Source organism: Asterias rubens, chromosome 7, assembly GCF_902459465.1.
Source record: "Asterias rubens chromosome 7, eAstRub1.3, whole genome shotgun sequence".
Taxonomy (NCBI): domain Eukaryota; kingdom Metazoa; phylum Echinodermata; class Asteroidea; order Forcipulatida; family Asteriidae; genus Asterias; species Asterias rubens.
In genome coordinates this window covers 21,855,944-21,875,928 of record NC_047068.1, presented here as the reverse complement: position 1 = coordinate 21,875,928, position 19,985 = coordinate 21,855,944, and the positions used below count along the sequence as shown (strand labels likewise).

The following is a 19,985-nucleotide window of genomic DNA, read 5'->3' as shown; positions in this document are numbered from 1 at the left end:
TCCGTTGCTCGTTGACGAGTAAGGTTTTCGCTAATATATATTTTTCGAGTAATTACCGAATGTGTACAGTGCCTTTAAGTGTTGAATGTCGACACAAAGGAACCATGTTGAAGTGTGCAACAAAGTGGATTTCTGGTGTTTCATCACTCACCCACTGACATAAACCACTAGCCATTTATAATGCTCTTTAGCATGCATCTCAACAGTCTTTGCTTTCCACATTTACCATGACTACAACAGCTTCTTGTTATCGTCATAGATCATTTTCTTATGCTGCTCCATTTCTATGGATTAGTCCTCCCGTGCATATTCACCAGGCTAGTTCTTTACACTGTTTAAAAGTCTCTGTTAGAAACCAATTTGTTTCAAGCTGTTGCTTGTAATCTGCTTACTTGTATTGAATACATTGTATTTCAAACGCGTTGTATACTTTTGTATTAACATTCAAGTAGGTTCAAGTAGTGTTTATGCAACAGCTGAATACATTTTGGATGTGGCTCCTTTCTTCATATCAAAAGTAAAAAATTCTTGCACAGAAACTTGGAAAGAATCTTCCATACAATGTAGAAGTCCCCTCGATCCACTTAAAGGCAGTGGACACTATTGGTAATTACTCAAACTAATTATTAGCATAAAACCCGACTTGGTGGCGAGTAATGGGGAGTGGTTGGTAGTATAAAACATTGTGAGAAACGGCTCCCTCTGAAGTGACATAGTTTTCGAGAAAGAAGTAATTTTCCACGAATTTGATTTTGAGACCTCAGATTTAGAATTTGAGGTCTCAAAATCAACCACCTAAATCTAGCACACAACTTCTTGTGACAAGGGTGTTTTTTCTTTCTTTATTATCTCGCAAATTCAACGACCAATTGAGTTCAAATTTTCACAGGCTTGTTATTTTATGCACATGTTGAGATACACCAAGTGAGAAGACTGGTCTTTGACAATTACCAATAGTGTCCAGTGTCTTTAAGTTGAAATAGTAGTCACGGCCGATTTTCTACCTTCTGCCTAGTTTGTAGTTAAAAAGTAGGACACTACTTTTAAGAATTGAGAAGTCTCCCGAATTAAAAAAATCTACATCACACTCAGTAAGTAGCTACATGTACAAGAAGAAAATATCTAAGATGAAAATAACTTGATATTCATCTTAAAACAGTCTAGACTGTAGGATGGAGGGATGCACCAGGCAAGGAGTTCCAAAGTGATGCAGTATATGAAATAAAGCTGTTGGAATGGCTCTTTGATCTACATCTCAGCAAAGCAAGAGTATATGGGTTAGAAGAACAAGAAGCAGAAAGCCTCATGGTTTATGACCAAACATCCTGATAAGACAGACTAGGTCGACTTATTGCTCCATGGCCAGACAGTGCAAATCTTAAGTGGTTGGGTGCACATTTTGTATCTATTTCTTGTTTATCCTGTTTGCAGAATTTTTGTTAAAACAAGGATCTCCCATGATTGGTTACCTTGTTTTCAACAAATTCAACACTAGTTTTGAATAGTTGTGTGACATTGTTACAAACTGTTTATGTTTTTTCATAGTTTTATATCCTCGCTTGGCAAAAACCCAGCCTGTGACAATGTAACAGAAAGGTCTATAATATTATTATTATTATTATTATTATTATGCATTTAGGTACGCTATTCATGGTAAAACCATATCATAGCGTTTACAATAGAAAGAGTAATAATTTATATTAAACATTATACAAACAAAACAACAATAGAAAATCAATTAGGAAAGAGGTATGTCTTGAGAACCTTCTTAAACACATTCACTGATTGAGCAGATTTAATATAGGAGGGAAGTTCATTCCACTCTTTAGCTGCTGTAACAGTCAATGTACGATCTCCCGCCTTACTACGAGTCATGGGAAAAGTAAGGCGAAATGGATCTGCATTGGAGCGAAGATTTGTACGCAAAGGTCGATACAACTCAAGACATTCATTAAAATACACTGGTGCCTGATTGTGAAAGAATTTGTAAACGAATAAAAGAATCTTAAATACAATCCTCTGTTTAATTGGTAACCAATGAAGCGATCTTAGAAGAGGCATGGCATCATGACGGCGATCTAACCTAAAGATAACACAAGCAAACCAGTTCTGCAAACTTTGAAGTCTCTTAATATGCACCTGTGGGACTTCTGTAAGCAACCCGTTACAATAGTCTAACTGGGAAAGAACATGGCTGCGAATCACATGATGACATGCCTCTTCAGATACATACTTCCTTATCTGTGACACATTTTTTAAATGAAATCGAACAGACTTGCAAAGCTGGTCTATTTGGTTAGACATAGACATATTGCAATCAAAATATACACCAAGGTTCTTGACTGATGTTGAGTAGTAATTACAAATGGTCATTGATTTGTGACAAAAATAGCAAACAAAATGAGACATTAGAAAAAGAAAAAAAAAACAGAGAACATAAATAAAAAAATAAAAAACAGTAAGGCAAGGTCCATGTACAGGTACATCATATCTTTGTATACAATTGTCTCCCAAAATGGCAGACAATGGGCAAACAGCAGGCCTGATACTTCAAGGAGGCAATGAAGGAGATTGCCTCTGATGCCCCATGGCCATTGCCTTGGTGCCCTGAAATACTCCAGTAGAAATAAACAATTTCCTTATAGGGTGCCCTTTACAAAGGAAAAAATGCCTTGGTGCCGGGACTGCCCTTGTCGTTTCAAAAACGCAGCACACATGCCTGAGACAGCAACTGCATGTGAAATCAATGCAATGGGTCTATAGATAGGATGCATTGTGACATAAATCGACCATCTTTACGGGCAATTTAGAACACACAGTCATGCGATTCGCATGAGACCGGCAAGCAGCACGCACACATTTCCGGAAGCTCACTGCTTGATTGGTTATCGAAGAACACAGCCGCATTAAAAAACTTGAGCACTTGACGCGCCTCCAAGCCAAAATGCAATTTGCTCATTAAGATGGCATCTACTTGGAACTGTTCATAGTACTATAGACTTGCTTACCTCATCAGCCCCTATATGGATGTACTTGAGGCCTTTGTGCGCTTGTATGACTTGATCAACTAATCTCTGAATAAACGGCAAGGATTCTAGGACAAACAAAATAACAAGAAATAGGCAATGAGTTAAAATGAAGTGAGAAAAAGAGGACATATATGATAAAGAAAGGTATTTGTTAGAATTTGTTGTGGTACCAAACTGCTAAAATACACAATGTAGGATTCAAACTCGGTCAATCTCGGTGGTCCAGTTGGTCTAGTCTTTTTCGACAGGTCTTTTTCTTCAGCTGCGCCACGCATCTGGAACTCCCTACCACTTAATCTTAGATTTTGTATTTGTACCACAAAATTCAAAATCTTCTCAAAACTTATCTTATGTCACAGAATTTCAAGGACTAATTTTGTTGTGTCTGCTTTCGTTTTATCTTTGTTTTTGTTTGTTTTTGCGCCTTGAACACCCAGCAGGGTGGATATGAACGCATTACAAGTCTTCCTTTATTTTATTATGACATACGCTACTCATCTTTTCCAAAGGGGGGGGGGGGGGGGGGTTGCAGAGGAGGGAGGGGCTAGGGGATTGGCAGTCAGCCTTCTTTATCATTAACTGTTGTGGAAGTCCCATTGAGAGACGGTGATAAATGAGAATGGTCTCCAGCTGGCGTGGTAAATTAATCTGGTCAAAGATGTAGTGGTAATTCTTTTATAGTGGTTATCAATCAAACAATCTGATTCCAGCGGGCCCAGACAAGATTCACATTCCTCAAATGTTTTTGAAGAATACCTTGAGCACAGCGTTCAGTGAATAATTATACTGTATATTGCCTTCTTGAGTTTACTAAAAAACTTGACTTGTACAAGAGCCGACATCCACACCTCGTAAAAGCAACAAACATTTAGATCAACCATTTGAACAATTTGACAGGTATGGATGTGCATGTACACTGTTATCTGATGAACACTCATCTTAAGAGGCACTTGACACCTTTGGTACCTGTCAAAGACCAGTATTCTGACTTGGTGTATCTCAACATATGCATTCAATAACAAATCAGTCAAAATTTGGACTCAATTGGTCATCCAAGTTGCAAAAGAATAATGACAGATAAAACACCCTTGTTGCACAAATGTGTGTGCTTTCAGATTCCTATAAAGGCTTTGGGCCTGAAGTCTTTTAATATATGAGTGGGAAATTACATCTTTCTCAAAACTATGTTACTTCAGAGGGAGCCGTTTCCCATCACAATGTTTTTTACTATCAACAGCTCCCCATTACTCGTTACCAAGTAAGTTTGTATGCAATGCAGTGTCCAATGCCTTGAAGTCCAAGAATGTGTCTTTTGTTAGAATATGCTCTTATCTCCCAAAAGGCATCTTATCTCCTTTCTTATTAGTATACCTCTTCTCATGTTCATCTCTCTATCCTTGACTTGACTTATGTTTCTTTATGCATCGTTTCTTCCCAAACCGTCCCTCGTTTCATTATATAGATTTTCTCTGATCTCTCTGATCTGTTTTGTATGTTGTTTTTGTCTCATAGCTCTTAATATCGAGTAATATTATTTTGAGTAATTGCCAATAGTGCCAGTGCCTTTAAACAGCCAATAAAAGATGATCTCAAATATTTAGATATTACAGTTTTCTAATAGCTGGAGTCCATAAGAAACATAAAAAAGAAACATTAAAAAAATGTAACGAGTCTCTTACTTCACGTTAAAACATGGTAAAAATGTTTTTTCTACAGAACGCTTCTAGCCAAATTTCTGAAAAACGCGGGGTCAAACAAACCTGGGCGATAAAGGAATCGTGACGTCAGTGGCGGCTATTTGGTGTGGAAAATAGCGCCCTCAGTTTGCCAAACCCGGAGAACTGTGTTCACACGCAATTAGGGGAATATCGTCACTGGCGTCAAGAGGTCATTATAATAGATAAGCCGTTTTTGACTCTCAGCTGAAAAAGCCGCGCGGCCGGCTGCATTTTTGACTTGAGTTATTCGTTACTAAATGCAAATTTTGAGAGTAAAATGTTTATTAACCGGTATCTAAGATGTATATTTGGCCATAAAAAGGTAATCGTTTAAATATTTAGATCATCCTTTATTGGCTCTTTAATATGAAGAGCACTCATCAGATTCATCTACAAACAAAAAAAGAGAAAGCTTGAGGTCATGATGTATGATGTTCTCACCTTGTTTGGATGGGCAGATGTCCGTAGGGAACTCCGCTACTTCCCTCATGTGACTGAACTTGCTGTGCTTCAGTACAAACTACCGATAAGAAGAGAGAATAGATGTAGTCAGTCATGTGAAAAGTCATAGCTAATTTGAGACCAGGGCCCAACTTCAAGCTGTTTAACAGAACATACTGCTTGACAAATTTCTTTGCTAAGCAAAAGTTGAGTGGGTCACTAGTCACAACAATTTAAACTTAATGTAATTCTGACTAGTGACCTATTTCTGTTAAGCAATACTTTTGTTTGCTTAGCAAGTTTTTGTGCTGACAGGCTTTATGACATTTGGCCCTGGGCCCACTTTCTGCTTACTGTAAGCAAAGACTTGGACCCTACGGAAGCAGGGAATCCCACACTTACGTCAAGCATAATTCACAGGTAAGCAGGGATTTTTTGCTTGTGCACAGGCGTACTCCATGTACCTAGGCATTTTTCGCTTACAGCTATCGCAGAAATTGGGTGCTGAACAGTAAGGGGAGAAAGGTGATACATAAGGGCAGAAATCGGGGGTGAGCAGAGCCATAAAATTGGGCCCTGATGGAGCTTATGTAAAGCCCAAGCTCAAAAATGGCCTAGAACTAACTTACAAGAAGGCCTGAGGGCCTACTAAAATACAACAGCGTCATCTGATACTAGCAGGGCACTCATGCAGAAACATTAAAGATACTGTCTCTGAGATTAACACCTGAGCCCAATTCAATAAAGCTGTTAAGCAGAAAATACTGCTCAGCAAATGTCTTTGCTAAGGAAAAAATGAATGGGGCACCAGTTGCAACAATGTTAACTTAAAGGAACTTTGGCCGGTAACCTGAGTTTCTGTTAAGCAAGGTTTTTCTGTGCTTAGCAAGTTGTTATGCTTACAGCAGACGTATGAAATCAGGTCCTGGTCACCCAACAAATAGGAGAAGACGAAATCTCAGCTATACAGATGTAGTTGCCAGGGACATCGGGGTGCATCTAACTGATATCCCCATCAGCTTACTGAGGGATAGACATAACGCATGTTGAGATTTGCCCGACATATAATCAGCAAATACAAACATGACTCTGCCCTCGGTCTACAAGACAGAGTGAGATAGAGAGAGTTAGAGTCGTGTACCTAGGCCCAATTTCATTGCACTGCTTAACGGTAAGCAAATTTTCGTGCTTGCTGTAGCAGAAAAATGCGCGTACGCATTAACCTTTTTCACCATAATTTCTCAAAATAGCAGAACATTTCTAGGCGCGCATGCACGTTCAATAAGGATTTGTTTTGTTACGTTAAGCATGTGCTAACCGTGGGTTAGCCAGCATTTACCCTTGCTTACGGTTAAAGACACTGGACACTATTGATAATTGTCAAAGACCAGTCTTCTCACTTGGTGTATCTCAACATATGCATAAAATAACTATGAAAGAAAAAACCACCCTTGTCAAAAGAAGTTGTGTGCTTTCAGATGATTGATTTTGAGACCTCAAATTCTAAATCTGAGATCTCAAAATCTGAGATCTCGAAATCAAATTCATGGAAAATTACTTCTTTCTTGAAGTAGTTACTTCAGAGGGAGCTGTTTCTGTCTCACAATGTTTTATACTATTAACCCCCCATTATTTGTTACCAAGTAAGGTTTTATCCTAATAGTTATTTTGAGTAATTATCAATAGTTTCCACTGCCTTTGAAAGCTTTATGAAACAGAAATCCTGCAAAGGGAGGCTCCGTAAGCACAAAACAGCTGCTAACATGTTTTATGCAATTCGCCCCAGCTTACATCAGAGCTTAATGAGGAATAGACAATGCATTGAGATTTGCCCGACATATAATGGGCAAATCTCAGTATGACTCCAGCCTTGGTCGACTAGAAAGAGCAAGAGTATGAGAGAGAGTGAGAGTCATGTACCAGGTGACAGGAGGGTAAAACAGATCAAGAGTTCCATCATTATAAACATTTATTGGATTAATTCTCCCCTCCTTCACCACCCTGGATCAGCCCCTGGTTTTTTGTAGACCAGGACTGTTTAAATAACGATGAAAGCAGATGTTACAGTGTTTATAACATAAGGTTCCATCAATCACTAACACTTTAACAAGCTTGACCTGGGTTACTCCCCCCCACAGATGACTTTAAAAACAAATATACTAATCACATACAGTTTATATTTTGGATCACTGTATGAAAGAACTTCAAAGGCAATGGGGTGGATTTCACAAAGAGTTAAGACTAGTCTTATCTCAAGTTAGAACCAGTTACTCATCCTAGGACTAGCCTCAAGATTTTAACATGTCCTAGGATGGGTCCTAACCCTTTGTGAAATCGACCCCAGCCTTCGTTTTCAACAAACTCTTCCTAACTTAGGCTTGATCGAAGCATTAAGTAAGGACAGGACTTCGAGTCCATAGACGTTAGGACGCATTGAACCCATCCCAAGTTAGAACGAGTTACTCGTTGAAATTGGCTGCTGGACACTTTGGTAATTACTCAAAATATATATTAGCATAACAATTATTTGGTAACAAGCAATGGAAAGCTGTTGATTGTATAAAACATTGTGAGAAATGGCTTCATACTTTGGGGGAAATTAGGTTATTTCTCACTCAAATATTTGAATCTGAGAGAGGGTGATTTTCTCTTTCATTATTTTCTTGCAACTTCGATGATCAATTGAGCCCAGATTTGTTACAGATTCGTTATAAATGCATAATATGTTGGGATACACCAAGTGAAAATACTGGTCTTTGACATAATGACAGTAATGTGTTTTTTTGGGAAGAGGTAATTCATTAATTCAAATATAGACTTCAAGCTCGGAACGAGGGTGTTTTTTCTTTCATTATTTTCTTGCAACTCCGATGATCAACTGAGTCACAATTGTCACAGATTTGTGAGAATACTGGTGCCGAGTTTGTTAGTAAAAAAAAAGGCCAGTGCCGAGTTTGTATGGTGTCGAGTGGGTGCCAAATTTGCTAGGTGCCGAGTTTGCAAGGTGCCCAATTTGCGAGTTGCCGAAGTGTCGGATATTCACTTGATGACAAGCAAACACTTAAATTTGAATTTCTCAGACTATCGAGACAGTTGCTATGTAAAACGACTTGGGGCAAGCTTTTCATACATGTAGTTAAATAAGAGACGGTGTTCACCTCGACACAATTCTGAATGAATGTGTATGGCACGATGGTACCAAGTTCTGCTCATCAGAAAAGCTTATCCCCAACCATTTGATATAGCAAAGGAGTACGAGGAATTCAAATGTAAGTGGTACATGTAACTTATGACTTATGACTAAGCAAGTACTTGTTGAATACTTTATTCAAATCTAACTTGTAAATGGCTTGAAGCACATGACAGATTGTACACACCCTATAGAGGGACAAGCTCATTGATCAATAGAGGGAAATTCTCGTTTATCAAACACAGCGTTGACAACTCACACGGAAATTATTTAATCAATGCATTCAACAATGAAAGATGACAGATGTAATTGGCCTAAGAATTGTCAACGTTTAAAAATTTAGGTTTTGTTTTTCTCTAAACGGTGGGTGGGTGTTTCAAAAGAAATAACTAAAAATAAAAATTATGTTTTTTAGAATTGTGGGAGGAAAAACCCTTCCTGTAGAAAACCAGCAACATTGGGCAAAGATTAGCCTATATTTAACAAACAAAAGAAGACAGAATACCCAGTTGGCCAAGATCGTCAATTTGATTCCTGATTAAACTTCAAAGTTAAAGTTGTTTGTTTCAGCCAGAAAAAGCTGGGGATATTTACTGATGCTGGAGACATTTGATGTAAAGTACATTTCGTTTATTTGAGGCATGACTTTGTTTGTTAAGTGTATAGATTATACTTTGAAGCACTTCAATATTTAAACGTCAAAATTTGGGATGAGTGGGTTAAAACCATTTAGAACTTGTTAACATTTAAAGGAACATTACAGAATTGGTTTTGCAGTTGCTGGCAGTGTTAGCACTTTATGTAATCCACCATATACATAAACCGACAAACCTGTAGAAGTTTGAGATCGATCGGCCATTTGGGTCACGAGAGAATAGTGAAAAACCGATTACAAATTTTGCATTGCATCAAAGCCAAAACAAACATGAATAAAACGCTCGCTGAGCGATAAACTCCAAACGGGAAATTTGATTATTTATTTCTCATCTAATACGACAACTCAGACAGAAATATTCCAAGGGATGTTGTCTACTATCATCATCATTAGTTTTATAAAAATCTGTGATCTTCACGATTTTTGTTTCTTGCCAATTCTGTAGCGTTCCTTTAATGGCCCCTAAAGAGGGCAAGAGGTAAAAAAAGGGGGTGACAGATTTGTCCCCTTTAAGATGCCTAATAAAAGGCTTTGCCTGAAGTCTTTAAATTTGATTGAGAAACCAACTCTAACTCAAAATCTATGTTACTTTTTTATGCTACAAAATATTTTTAGTAATTACCAGTAGTGTCCGGTGCCTTTAACAAACTTGTTTTTATTTGGGTTGAAGTAGTACATGTACATCATCATATTTGTCAGGGAAAGAGAAAGAGCTTAAAGCCATTGGACCCTTTCGGTAAACAGTGTTGTCCAAGGCCCACACTTTGTGTACCACAACTTCTATATCAAATAACAAACCTGTGAAAATTTAGGCTCAATCGGTCATCGGAGTCGGGAGATAACAACGGAAAAACCCACCCTTGTTTCCGCGCGTTTCGCCGTGTCATGACATGTGTTTAAAATAAATCCGTAATTCTCGTAAACGAGAATTTATATTGTTTTGCTGTTTTCTCAAAAAGTAAAGCATTTGATGGAATAATATTTCAAGAGAAGTCTTTCACCATTGCCTTCTGTAAACCCTGTAAGTTATTTGTAAATCTGTGAACTTTTTTTTCTTTTTCTGAACAGCTTTAAAAGGGGGTGACAGGAATAGTTACCTGGAGATGCCCAAAGGTCTGAACCAGAGGGATGTACTCCATCTCATGCTCTCTTGTAATCTGCTGCAGTGCATCTAGATCGGCTTGGCTGAAGAAAGAAAAAACAGAATGATGAATCGGGTCTGAAGTTAATTTACAATCGCTTTACAAGATGTTCTCAATTGAGTTCAATTTAATATCATTGATACCATCAGTGAAGGAAAGGGAAGATAATGCAAATGGGGGTAATGGCCTTTTAAATACGAGAACATTCAATCTCTTCTAACTGAACAAATTTACTTCATTTTGCACATGTACTGGGTTTTGACAGTGAGTGCCATGTCTCTGTTATAAAGTACAGTGCCTGTCATGTACATCTTGGTGCTTTCTCTGTGTTTGAGGAAAGGGGCGGGGCTTGGATTTAAAGGGTTTGGGAACTTTGTGTGTGACACAAAACACAAACTTCCACAGATTTACATTAAACTTACACAATTTAAAGATAATTATGGTAGAAAGCTTCCTTAAAATGTTACTTGATAAGGTGCTGTAGTTTTTGAAAAATGACTTAAACAATTTCACAAGTAAGAATTCATGCCATGGCAAAATAAATGCTGTAAATTAAAATTCAGCCTCCTGCAAAAGCAATAAACTAAACTATCTATCTATCCATGAACGACCTCATTGAGTAGCTTACCTGTATGAGTTGGGTATGGCCAGTTCAGCTAGCTCTCCGTTGTAGGGGAACGTGTCTTCATACTCGACTAGTAGACCTGTCACTCCCCACTCCTTGACTTTGGCAATCAACTAAACACACACGGAGAGAAAACAGATACTAATTTAAATGTTGTTGTTGTTACAGGGATCTCCAATTTGTTTACTCTAGCAATCACCTATACACAATGAGAGAAAAAGAACCAACGACTTCAAAGACTGTACTTTTTCAAATTGTCATATGTATCAAGAAATAATAAATGCCATGTACTAAAACCACAAGGGAAACTGAATAATAATAATAATAATAATAATGATGTCTTCTATAGCGCCGGTATCCACAAAAAAGTGCTCATGGCGCTTGCTCCAATGAAAATGTTTCCCTCTGGTTGTTCTCCAGCAGTGCAAAGGGCCATATGAATAAAAAAAACTAATAAATGTCAAGCAATTTTACCACAAGGGAAACTGATTGTATACATTTTTTTATTTGATATTTTTTTAGTATATCTTTATTTGATCCATATATATAGCCTTTTTCGCAAAAGGAAAAAAATCTTATAACTTTGGCATTTAGCTACTACATGAAGCTCGACTTGGTGATGATTGGTATAAACTATACAACTACACTAAAGTTTACAGTACATTTTATATACAAAGTAACTAGTTGATATTTAGTGAAAAGATACTGACCATCTGAAAATCGGATAACACTATTTTCTTGAAAACCGGTTGGTAATTCTATGCCTGTTTGCAATTAGTTTCAACTCAACTGGCATATGCCTAGAATACGAACCAGACCTAGCCTTGGCTACATCAAACCTGATGATGTACTACTTCAACTAAAATGGAAAACCCAGTTTGTTAAAGGCACTGGACACTATTGGATAGAAAAATTACATTAATTTGAGGTTGTAAAATGGTCCAATATTTCATAGAAGATGCCTCAAGGGGGGAATTTTCATCCAGAGGTCTCAAATTGGCAAATTTAAAAAGGCATACTAATATTTACAATTATTCTTGACTCAACAAAAACTGGAACAGTTTTCAGACATTTCTCTAAAAAGGAACCTCCTAAATTAATTGCATTTTTATAGGATTTAAATAAATGTCAGTTGTACAACACTTACTGTTGCCTACCCTATTGGTAACCACTCCTAAAATGAGTGACAATAAACAATTACTTGGTTACAATTTAGAAGTACAGCAGCTTTCAATAGCAGAAATTATTTTTCACTTTGAAATGTAATTTGGTTACGGGAAAAAATAACAGTTGATATATCCCCCAAGATTTGAAATTTAGAAATGTTACTGTTATTGTTACATACATGTATGTTTCTCAGATTGTGTATTCCAATTATGACTGTTTGTTCCTGCATGGAACAATTCGCTCTGGCTTTCCTGCGATATCTCAAAAAAGCTACCACCTTTTTGAATAACATTTTTGCAGCTTAGATTTATTGTATCACATCTACATGTACGGTTCAAAAAATCAGACTTGTTTGGTAATTACTCAATAATCAACAAAAGCTTACTTGGTAAAAAGCAACAGAGAGCTGTTGATAGTATAAAACATTGTGAGAAACGACTACATTGTGTACCTCTGAAGTAAAATTGTTTTGAAGAAAGAGGTAATTTCTTACCAAAATATTTCAAAGAAATCTAGAACACACTTTATTTTATGCAACAAGGGTGTTTTTTTATTCCATAATTTTTTTGCAACTTCAATGACCAAATGAGTCTAACTTTTCACAAGTTTGTTATTTTATGCAAAAGTTGGGAAACACCAAGTGAGAATACTGGTCTTTGACAACCCTTTAAAGTGCTCAAAGTGATGCCATCAATGCATACACATGTAATGAATCCTTCTAAATGAAAACACAACATGTGCGTAGTTTGTAAGATGCAACTCCATTACTTTTATTGCTCGTTGACATTTTCCCTTCTCTTATCCATTGAAACAAAATAACTAAGTTGTAATAAAATCATCTGAAAAGCTTGCGGGGGAGGGCAACAGTCCGTTGAAACTTGCTGTGGATTTGTTTTAAGCAACTTCACTTTTTCCCAAAGGCCTTCTCTGAGGAAGGGCAAACAAAAACATCCAAGGATAGAAACACAAAAAAAAAATTCTTGGTCATTTGATGAGTTATTTCTATGAACTCTTTTTAACTCCTCCATGACATTTCCCTGCTGTTGTTAAACAAAACAGAAATTCACTTAAGGTGCAATTTCCTGAATTGGGCGATGGCAAAGAGTGGGTTGGCAATGAGGGGGTGTACCGGTATGTCTTTTTTTCTGTTTAAATGTTTCCCTTGGAAAAGGAGAAATCAAAACAATTGAGGATACAAAAAAGAGCAAAGAAAATATGGGATAGTAAGTAGATTATGATCCAGATCAAGAAATTTTATAAAGCTCCATCTTATGTATAACATTTATTGTTATGATTTTTGCTTTCTCATATATTTCCCTGGAAAGGTAGGTGCTGGTTATTTCGGTCCTCAAAATATACATTTTGAGCCCATCTATACATGTATGTAGGCTAACTACACAGGCAAGCAAATTGAAAGCTCCATCAAGCAGGAGGTGGACCTTAGGCTACAATGTACATTGATTCCTTTTAAGAAGTTTTTTATTTTGTCACGATCAGGTTCAAACCCACACTCTGCTGCTGACAACACCTGAGCTTCGGTGCGGAGAACTAGACCACTCAGCCACAACACGCCACAAAGGCATAGGTAACATGACCAGCCGTCGAAGAAGACGTTAGGACGCATTAAATACATCCTAAGTTAGGACGGGTTACTCGTCCAAACTCGAGATAGGATTAATCCTAGCGTTTTGGTGAAATAGGCTGCAGGATATGAACCCACACTCTGCTGCTCACAGCACCAGAGCTTGGGTCTGATGAACTAGACAGCGGCCATAAGTTAAACATTTAGTCTTAATCACATGCTAAAAAAGAGGAGTTGGAGAATTCTAGGTGGTTCATAATACATAATACGCTAGCCTGGAGTATCAAAGAAAGGGGAATAAACAGTAATTTCATGTTTTGTTCATATGCTTGAGGCAACACATTTAAGGCAAAGTATATATATTTGGTTCTTGGAACCATCAAGTTATTTTACAACTTATATAAATGAGATGTATACAATGAAACTTACTTAATCTGAAAATTTAATTTCAAAAGGTGGTCGCACTTTTGAGATATTGCTTCTCAGATTCAAATTTTTGGGAACAAACACTGTTATCTTTTTACACCGTCGAAGTACTTTAAAACTTTCTCAAAATGATTTATACTAGCAAATGCTGTTGTAGGCTTCTAACCAAATGTTTTTAATTGCCATTAGTTTTAAGAGTTGATTACAAAACGTACACCTTCCCATTAAACCCATGAAATCCTGGACATAACAATGATTTCACAAGGAGTACCCTTATATCATCTAAATGTAGCTACTTTTGTTAAACAAAAGTAGCTTTTGCGGGCACCTGCGCGGCTGCTCCTCCAAGCCAATAAAACACAAGAACAGCGGATGTAAAGAGTCTTAAATAAACCACAGCATGCACCTAGGGACACTTTGTAAACGAGTTGGGGATTCCATGCAATCTTCCAACACAAGCAGATTCCTCATACATATGTAATTAAGCCAAGAACAAGCATTAGAAATGCCCAAGAGGTAACCACTGGTCCACTTACACATCATTCATCTCTGCCCAATATCATTAGCTCAGATAGCAAAGATAAGCAGGGCAACCAGAGGGAGGCGAGAAGTTGTAAATTATGCATGACTTTTTTTGTGTGTTAACTTTGTTACAATTTGTCATTTTGGTCTGTCATTTAAATGACAGGCAGGCCAAACTGGGCTAAAATCATGTTTTGAGATACTCAAAGATTAAAGGGTGCTTAAAGGAACTGGACACCTTAGGTAATAGTCAAAGATCAGTTTTCTTACTTAATTTATCCTAACATATGAATAAAATAACCAATCTATGAAAATTTTGACTCAATTGGTCATACAAATTGCAAAAAAATAATGAAAGAAAAAACCACCCTTGTTGCACAATGTGTGTGCTTTCAGATGCCTAATAAGTACTGAAGTACTTTATTTTTAATATTTCTCAAAAAATATGTTCCTTCAGAGTGAGCCATTTCTCACAATGCTTTATACTAAAATGTACCTAGTCAGTTCTCGTTGTGGTTTATATTGATAATGTTTTATACCATCAACAGCTCCCCATTGCTCGTTACCAAGTAAGTGTTTATTTTTTTGAGTAGTTACCAATAGTGCCTTTAAAACTAGTTGACCTACATGTATCTGCCCACCCATTTTAAAACAGTGTATTCTTGCCTGGGGATGCCAGTCTGTATTTTAAATGTAACTTAACCCACAAGTAGATGCCAATCGATTTTGATACAATGTATTCTTGCCTCTGGATGCCTGTCTCTTTTGTAAAGATGCAAAATGTAATTGAGATGAGCGCTCACTCTCCAAACTAATGTAATTAAGAAAGCTTATAACTTTTTATCTGATACTTACTAACTTCATAATAGCTGTGAAGAATTGAATCCCACATTGGAGAATTTACTTTAACAACATAATTTTACTGGGCTTCAAAATGAAAATTTCCTTAATGGACAAGGCATTATATTGAGCTGATATATTTCCTTTGGCAAAATATGTTTTTACTCGCGAGCGAGTTATAAATAAGACTACTTCGGGAAAACTATGCAGCAGGCAGCTCCTCTGTCCGTCCTCTGAGCTGGGGGTCAAATTAAGCAGTAGACGAGGTGAGGTAGGTTTTGGCCATTTCATTAAAATTATTTTATTTCTGGCTTAAATTTATGACATTAGAAATTGAAACTGGCACAAAGGAAAAAATTTGCTTCGATGTTTAAAGACAAAATTGCAATAAAGGCACTGGACACTTTTGGTAATTACTCAAAATATCACTTAGCATAAAAACTGACTTGGTAACGAGCAATTGAGAGCTGTTCACAGTATAAACCATTGTGAGAAATGGCTTCCTCTGAAGTAACAAAGTTATTGAGACAATTTCTCACTCAAATGAGGTAATTTCAAATGTTAAAAATAAGAGACTTCAGGCCTGAAGCTATTCGGCATCTTTGCGTTTAAACTTTTCAAAAAGGGAGATTTATAGTTGGCCAGATTTTATTGTCATAAATGTATCTTTAAAGTTGGTGAGAGTTGGTGTTTACTTGCATGTATCCGTTTTTACTAGACAAATACGTTGGGCTAGTATTAACGGGTAATACATTGAAGTTTTGACCGAGATAAAAGAGCAGTATGACCCCACTCTCAAAATGGTGTACAATGTACTTTAATTCTTATAAAACTAGAGAAAATAGAATTGGCTGTTTCAAACTGATTACCAACCAAAAGGCGACCTATCGTAATGGCCTGACGTTTCAACCCTCAAAAAAACAAAAAATAAAAACAGAATCAAAACATAGACAACTGTTATCTTAAACAAAAAGAATAATGTGTGATCTACTACAGAAAGGTTAATGATAACACTTGTTTCTGAAAAACTGTAACAATGTTTCCAAAAAAAAATTCATCACTCGCAGAGAAAGCTTAAGAGCCATGAAGTCCCATGACCAAATTTTCAATCAGTAAAATTCCTTGATATTGAATTGAATTGAACCTTGTGTAAAAAAAGGCTATTTTGATAAGCTGAGACTTGTAGAAAACACACGGACAAAAGGCATAACAATGGGTACATACAATCTTAAGAGCCATGAGACAACAAAAAAAACATACAAAAATGATCAGAGACGCTCAGAGACAATAATGAAACGATGGGCGGTTTAGGCAAAATCGATACATAAACAAACATAAGTCAAGGAAAGAGAAACGAACATGAAAAGAGAGACTTAAGAGAGGAGCTAAGATATGCCTATTGGGAGATAAGAGCATATTTAAAAGAAGTCTAACAAAAGACACATTCTGAGACTTAAGCCATGTTCCAATAGAGCTTTCTTATGCTGCCACGCGAAAAGTTACCTCGACTGGCTTTGGTGTTATTCTAATGAGCGTTCCCACCTGGACTTTTATTAGGCGACATTTGCATAGCGTGGTCTCAGTTGGTTTACAGCTGGGGAGCTGTTCCCTTTGGACTTTATAGCAGCCCTGTTATACAGTAGCTGCGACCTCTTTCAGCCTCTAATGACCATCATTTTCTGCTAAAGAGCTTTAAAAATTGGGCCCTGGTCATTGGCTAAAAGTTTTATGAAACAATGTTTCCAGCTCTTGATGCATCTAGTTCGGGTTACAGAACTCATAAAGTAACAAAACTTGATTCATTAGAAATGTTCATTTCGACCTTTTCACCATAAAATCTCTCATCCCCCGTCCCTATCTATCATGATTAATGTACTGCATACACTTCAAATGCCAGGCGGCGAATAAATTTATCATGGAAGTGATTTCATCAGTAAAACACACAGTTAAAAAAAATGCATGAAAGTGTGCGCTAGTAAAAAAAATATAGCTGATCAGACGGGGGAAAATCCCAGGAGATTGATGCCACGCGTCAGTAACGAGCGCATCATTTATTAAGGCAAGAAGTTGATGAGGGCCTCACACCCGCATGAGATTGGGTGTAAGGGTCCTTAAACTCTCAGACACAAGACAATGTTCACATCTTTGAACATGCTGAAAGGGCAACGCCATTTAGCATTTTTTAAAGAGCAGCCATGCCTGCATTTTTTTTGAAAGGGCACTGGCACCAACGCATTTTCTCTCAGGTAAAGGGCATCCTATGAGCAAATTGTAAATTTAGACTGGAGCATGCCGAGGGCACCAAGGCAATGACCTCCATGAAGTATCAGGCCCCACTTCCATTGGAAAATCTTAAAGTCAATGGGAAACGTTTGAAGGGCACCAAAGCCAAGACCAGGGGCAACGGAGGACAGGGCTTCTGTGGCCTGTGTATAGTTCCAGGCCTGATGTACCAGCAACAAATTCACTGTCTCTCAAATTTCCTCTCAGACTTCCTTTTTCTAACAAGGTACTTTCCTCTATTTACCATCATCCTCCAGCATCGGGTAACTCAACACTCCCTCTCGATTTAATACAAATCTGATTGGAGCCGTACTTCACAGTGCTGCCAAGCACTTTAGCATTTTTAGCATTCTACCATCAGCCCTGGGTTTTTCAGACTTAGGAGCTACAATGGTTTTGGACAGCTGAAATGGCACAAACATTTCCATCTCTATCTTTGTATCACGAAAGGAAAACAACGATAGGAGGAGAGAACAGTCTAACCTAAAATTGGGTAATCACAATGTCCATGATTTAAAACTGTGCATGGTGCATTTCTCCTGAAGACGAGCAGAGTATACTGTTTGAAACGTCAAGACCAAACTGGCTCTTTTCAGAGCCAACACTCCCTCAAAAGATATACTATACATTGTTGTACAAGTAAGATTTACCAGTTACACCATGTACATGGATAGGATTTAAAAACTTGCATGGTGGGGGATTAAGTTTGCGGTAACATCATGGACACGTACATAAGTTTTCAACAGCAGGGTGAAGTACAACCTACTATAGGATTTGCTCAGTCACAATCTCTGTTGCCCTTGTCTTTGCCTTGGTGCCCCCATAAAAAAGTTTCCAATAGACTTCAATTCAAGAATCTATTGCAGTGCCCTTTACAAAATGAATTTTGTTTGTCCTCTCAAAGATGAAATTCCAGGCCTGGATCTAAGCAACCTCCAATTCAGAAGACAAACTCCCTGTATGCCACTGTTTTGGACATTCCTCGCTGCTTCACATAGTCCACTTTTTTTTTTAATATTGAACTACAAAAACATTAGGTATCATCTAATACGCAATAGCTGTCTCGTCTGGAATGCACAAGGCATCTTCTTAGGTAACAAATACCTTTGCTCAAATATCTTTAAGTGCCGTAAATCTATTATATGACAGAACCAAAAGTATTTAAATACAACAGCTCAGTTATTCAGTTTCTGAAATAATGCTTCTGAACAATTTAATGATTTTCATGACCCGATTCCTTAAAGCCATTGGACCCTTTCGGTAAACAGTATTGTCCAAGGCCCACACTTTGTGTATCACAACTTATATATAAAATAACAAACCTGTGAAAATTTGGGCTTAATCGGTCATCAAAGTCTGGAGAAAATAACGGGAAAACCCACCCTTGTATCCGCGCGTTTCGCCGTGTCATGACATGTGTTTTGAATAAATCCGTAATTCTCGTTAACGAGAATTGATATTGTTTTACTGTTTTCTCAAAAAGTAAAGCATTTCATGGAATAATATTTCAAGAGAAGTATTTCACCACTACCTTCTGTAAACCCTGTAAGTTATTTGTAAATCTGTGAACTTTTTCTTTTTTTCTGTACCGAAAGGGTCCAATGGCTTTAAAGCCTGAGATCTCAACTACCTACGGTAACTTACGATATCTTAAAAGCGCTACTGCCTTTTCCTTTTCATATGTTGGTTTTATTGTATACATGTCCATTTCTATAGGATTGAAACAATCAAAATGGTTCCAAAAGCCTAATGTATACTTTGCCTTTGAGGCCAATTACACGTCATCTTCCATTGTTGAATGCATTGGTTATATATCTGCATGTGTGTTATCAATGTTGTCTTTGATCAATGAGTATGTCTCTCTACTGATCAATGAGTTCTTCCCTCTATTGACCCCTTGCACGCAGGTCACACGCGGCGACTGTGCCACGCTCACCATTTTGGTGGGCAATAGGTTTACAGGTAATCGCTGCATCGCCTAAAGTGCGCACTTCCCTGAATAACGCACAGTGACATTGCCAACCGGTATGGTGCATCTAAGATTATTCTGATGATGACGTCAGGTGAATTGGGTCAATAGGATGTGTACAATCTGTCATTTGTATCAATGAGCCATTTTGTGAGTTAGATTTGAAAAAAAAGTATATTGTAATAATACTTGGTTCTTATTTAGTGCATAATCACATCCCAAAGGGGCGTATCAAAGCGCTCAGTATTTTTTCCTGCAAGGAATGTGGAGCTACCAGGCCTGTATGATTCATTTTTGAAAGGGCAGGGATACTGATGCATTTTCTCCTTGGTAAAGAGCACCCTATGAAGAATTTGTAAAATTTAACTGTAGCATTAAGGGCACCAAGGCAATGAC

The 19,985-nt window shown here is 37.4% G+C and overlaps 1 protein-coding gene across 1 annotated transcript in view; it reads right to left on the bottom strand.

Moving 5' to 3' along the window:
• Nucleotides 1–19,985, bottom strand: part of LOC117292884 (hexosaminidase D-like) — a gene marked incomplete at its 3' end in the record, with an annotated part of 53,839 nt that overhangs the window by 6,546 nt on the left and 27,308 nt on the right. Inside the window, exons 4-7 of the mRNA XM_033775051.1 lie at nt 10,804–10,913; nt 10,131–10,218; nt 5,189–5,267; nt 3,009–3,094 (exon numbers count right to left, since the gene is read on the bottom strand). Of these exons, the coding sequence (XP_033630942.1) occupies nt 3,009–3,094; nt 5,189–5,267; nt 10,131–10,218; nt 10,804–10,913 (363 nt within the window). The remainder of the gene's footprint in view (nt 1–3,008; nt 3,095–5,188; nt 5,268–10,130; nt 10,219–10,803; nt 10,914–19,985) is intronic.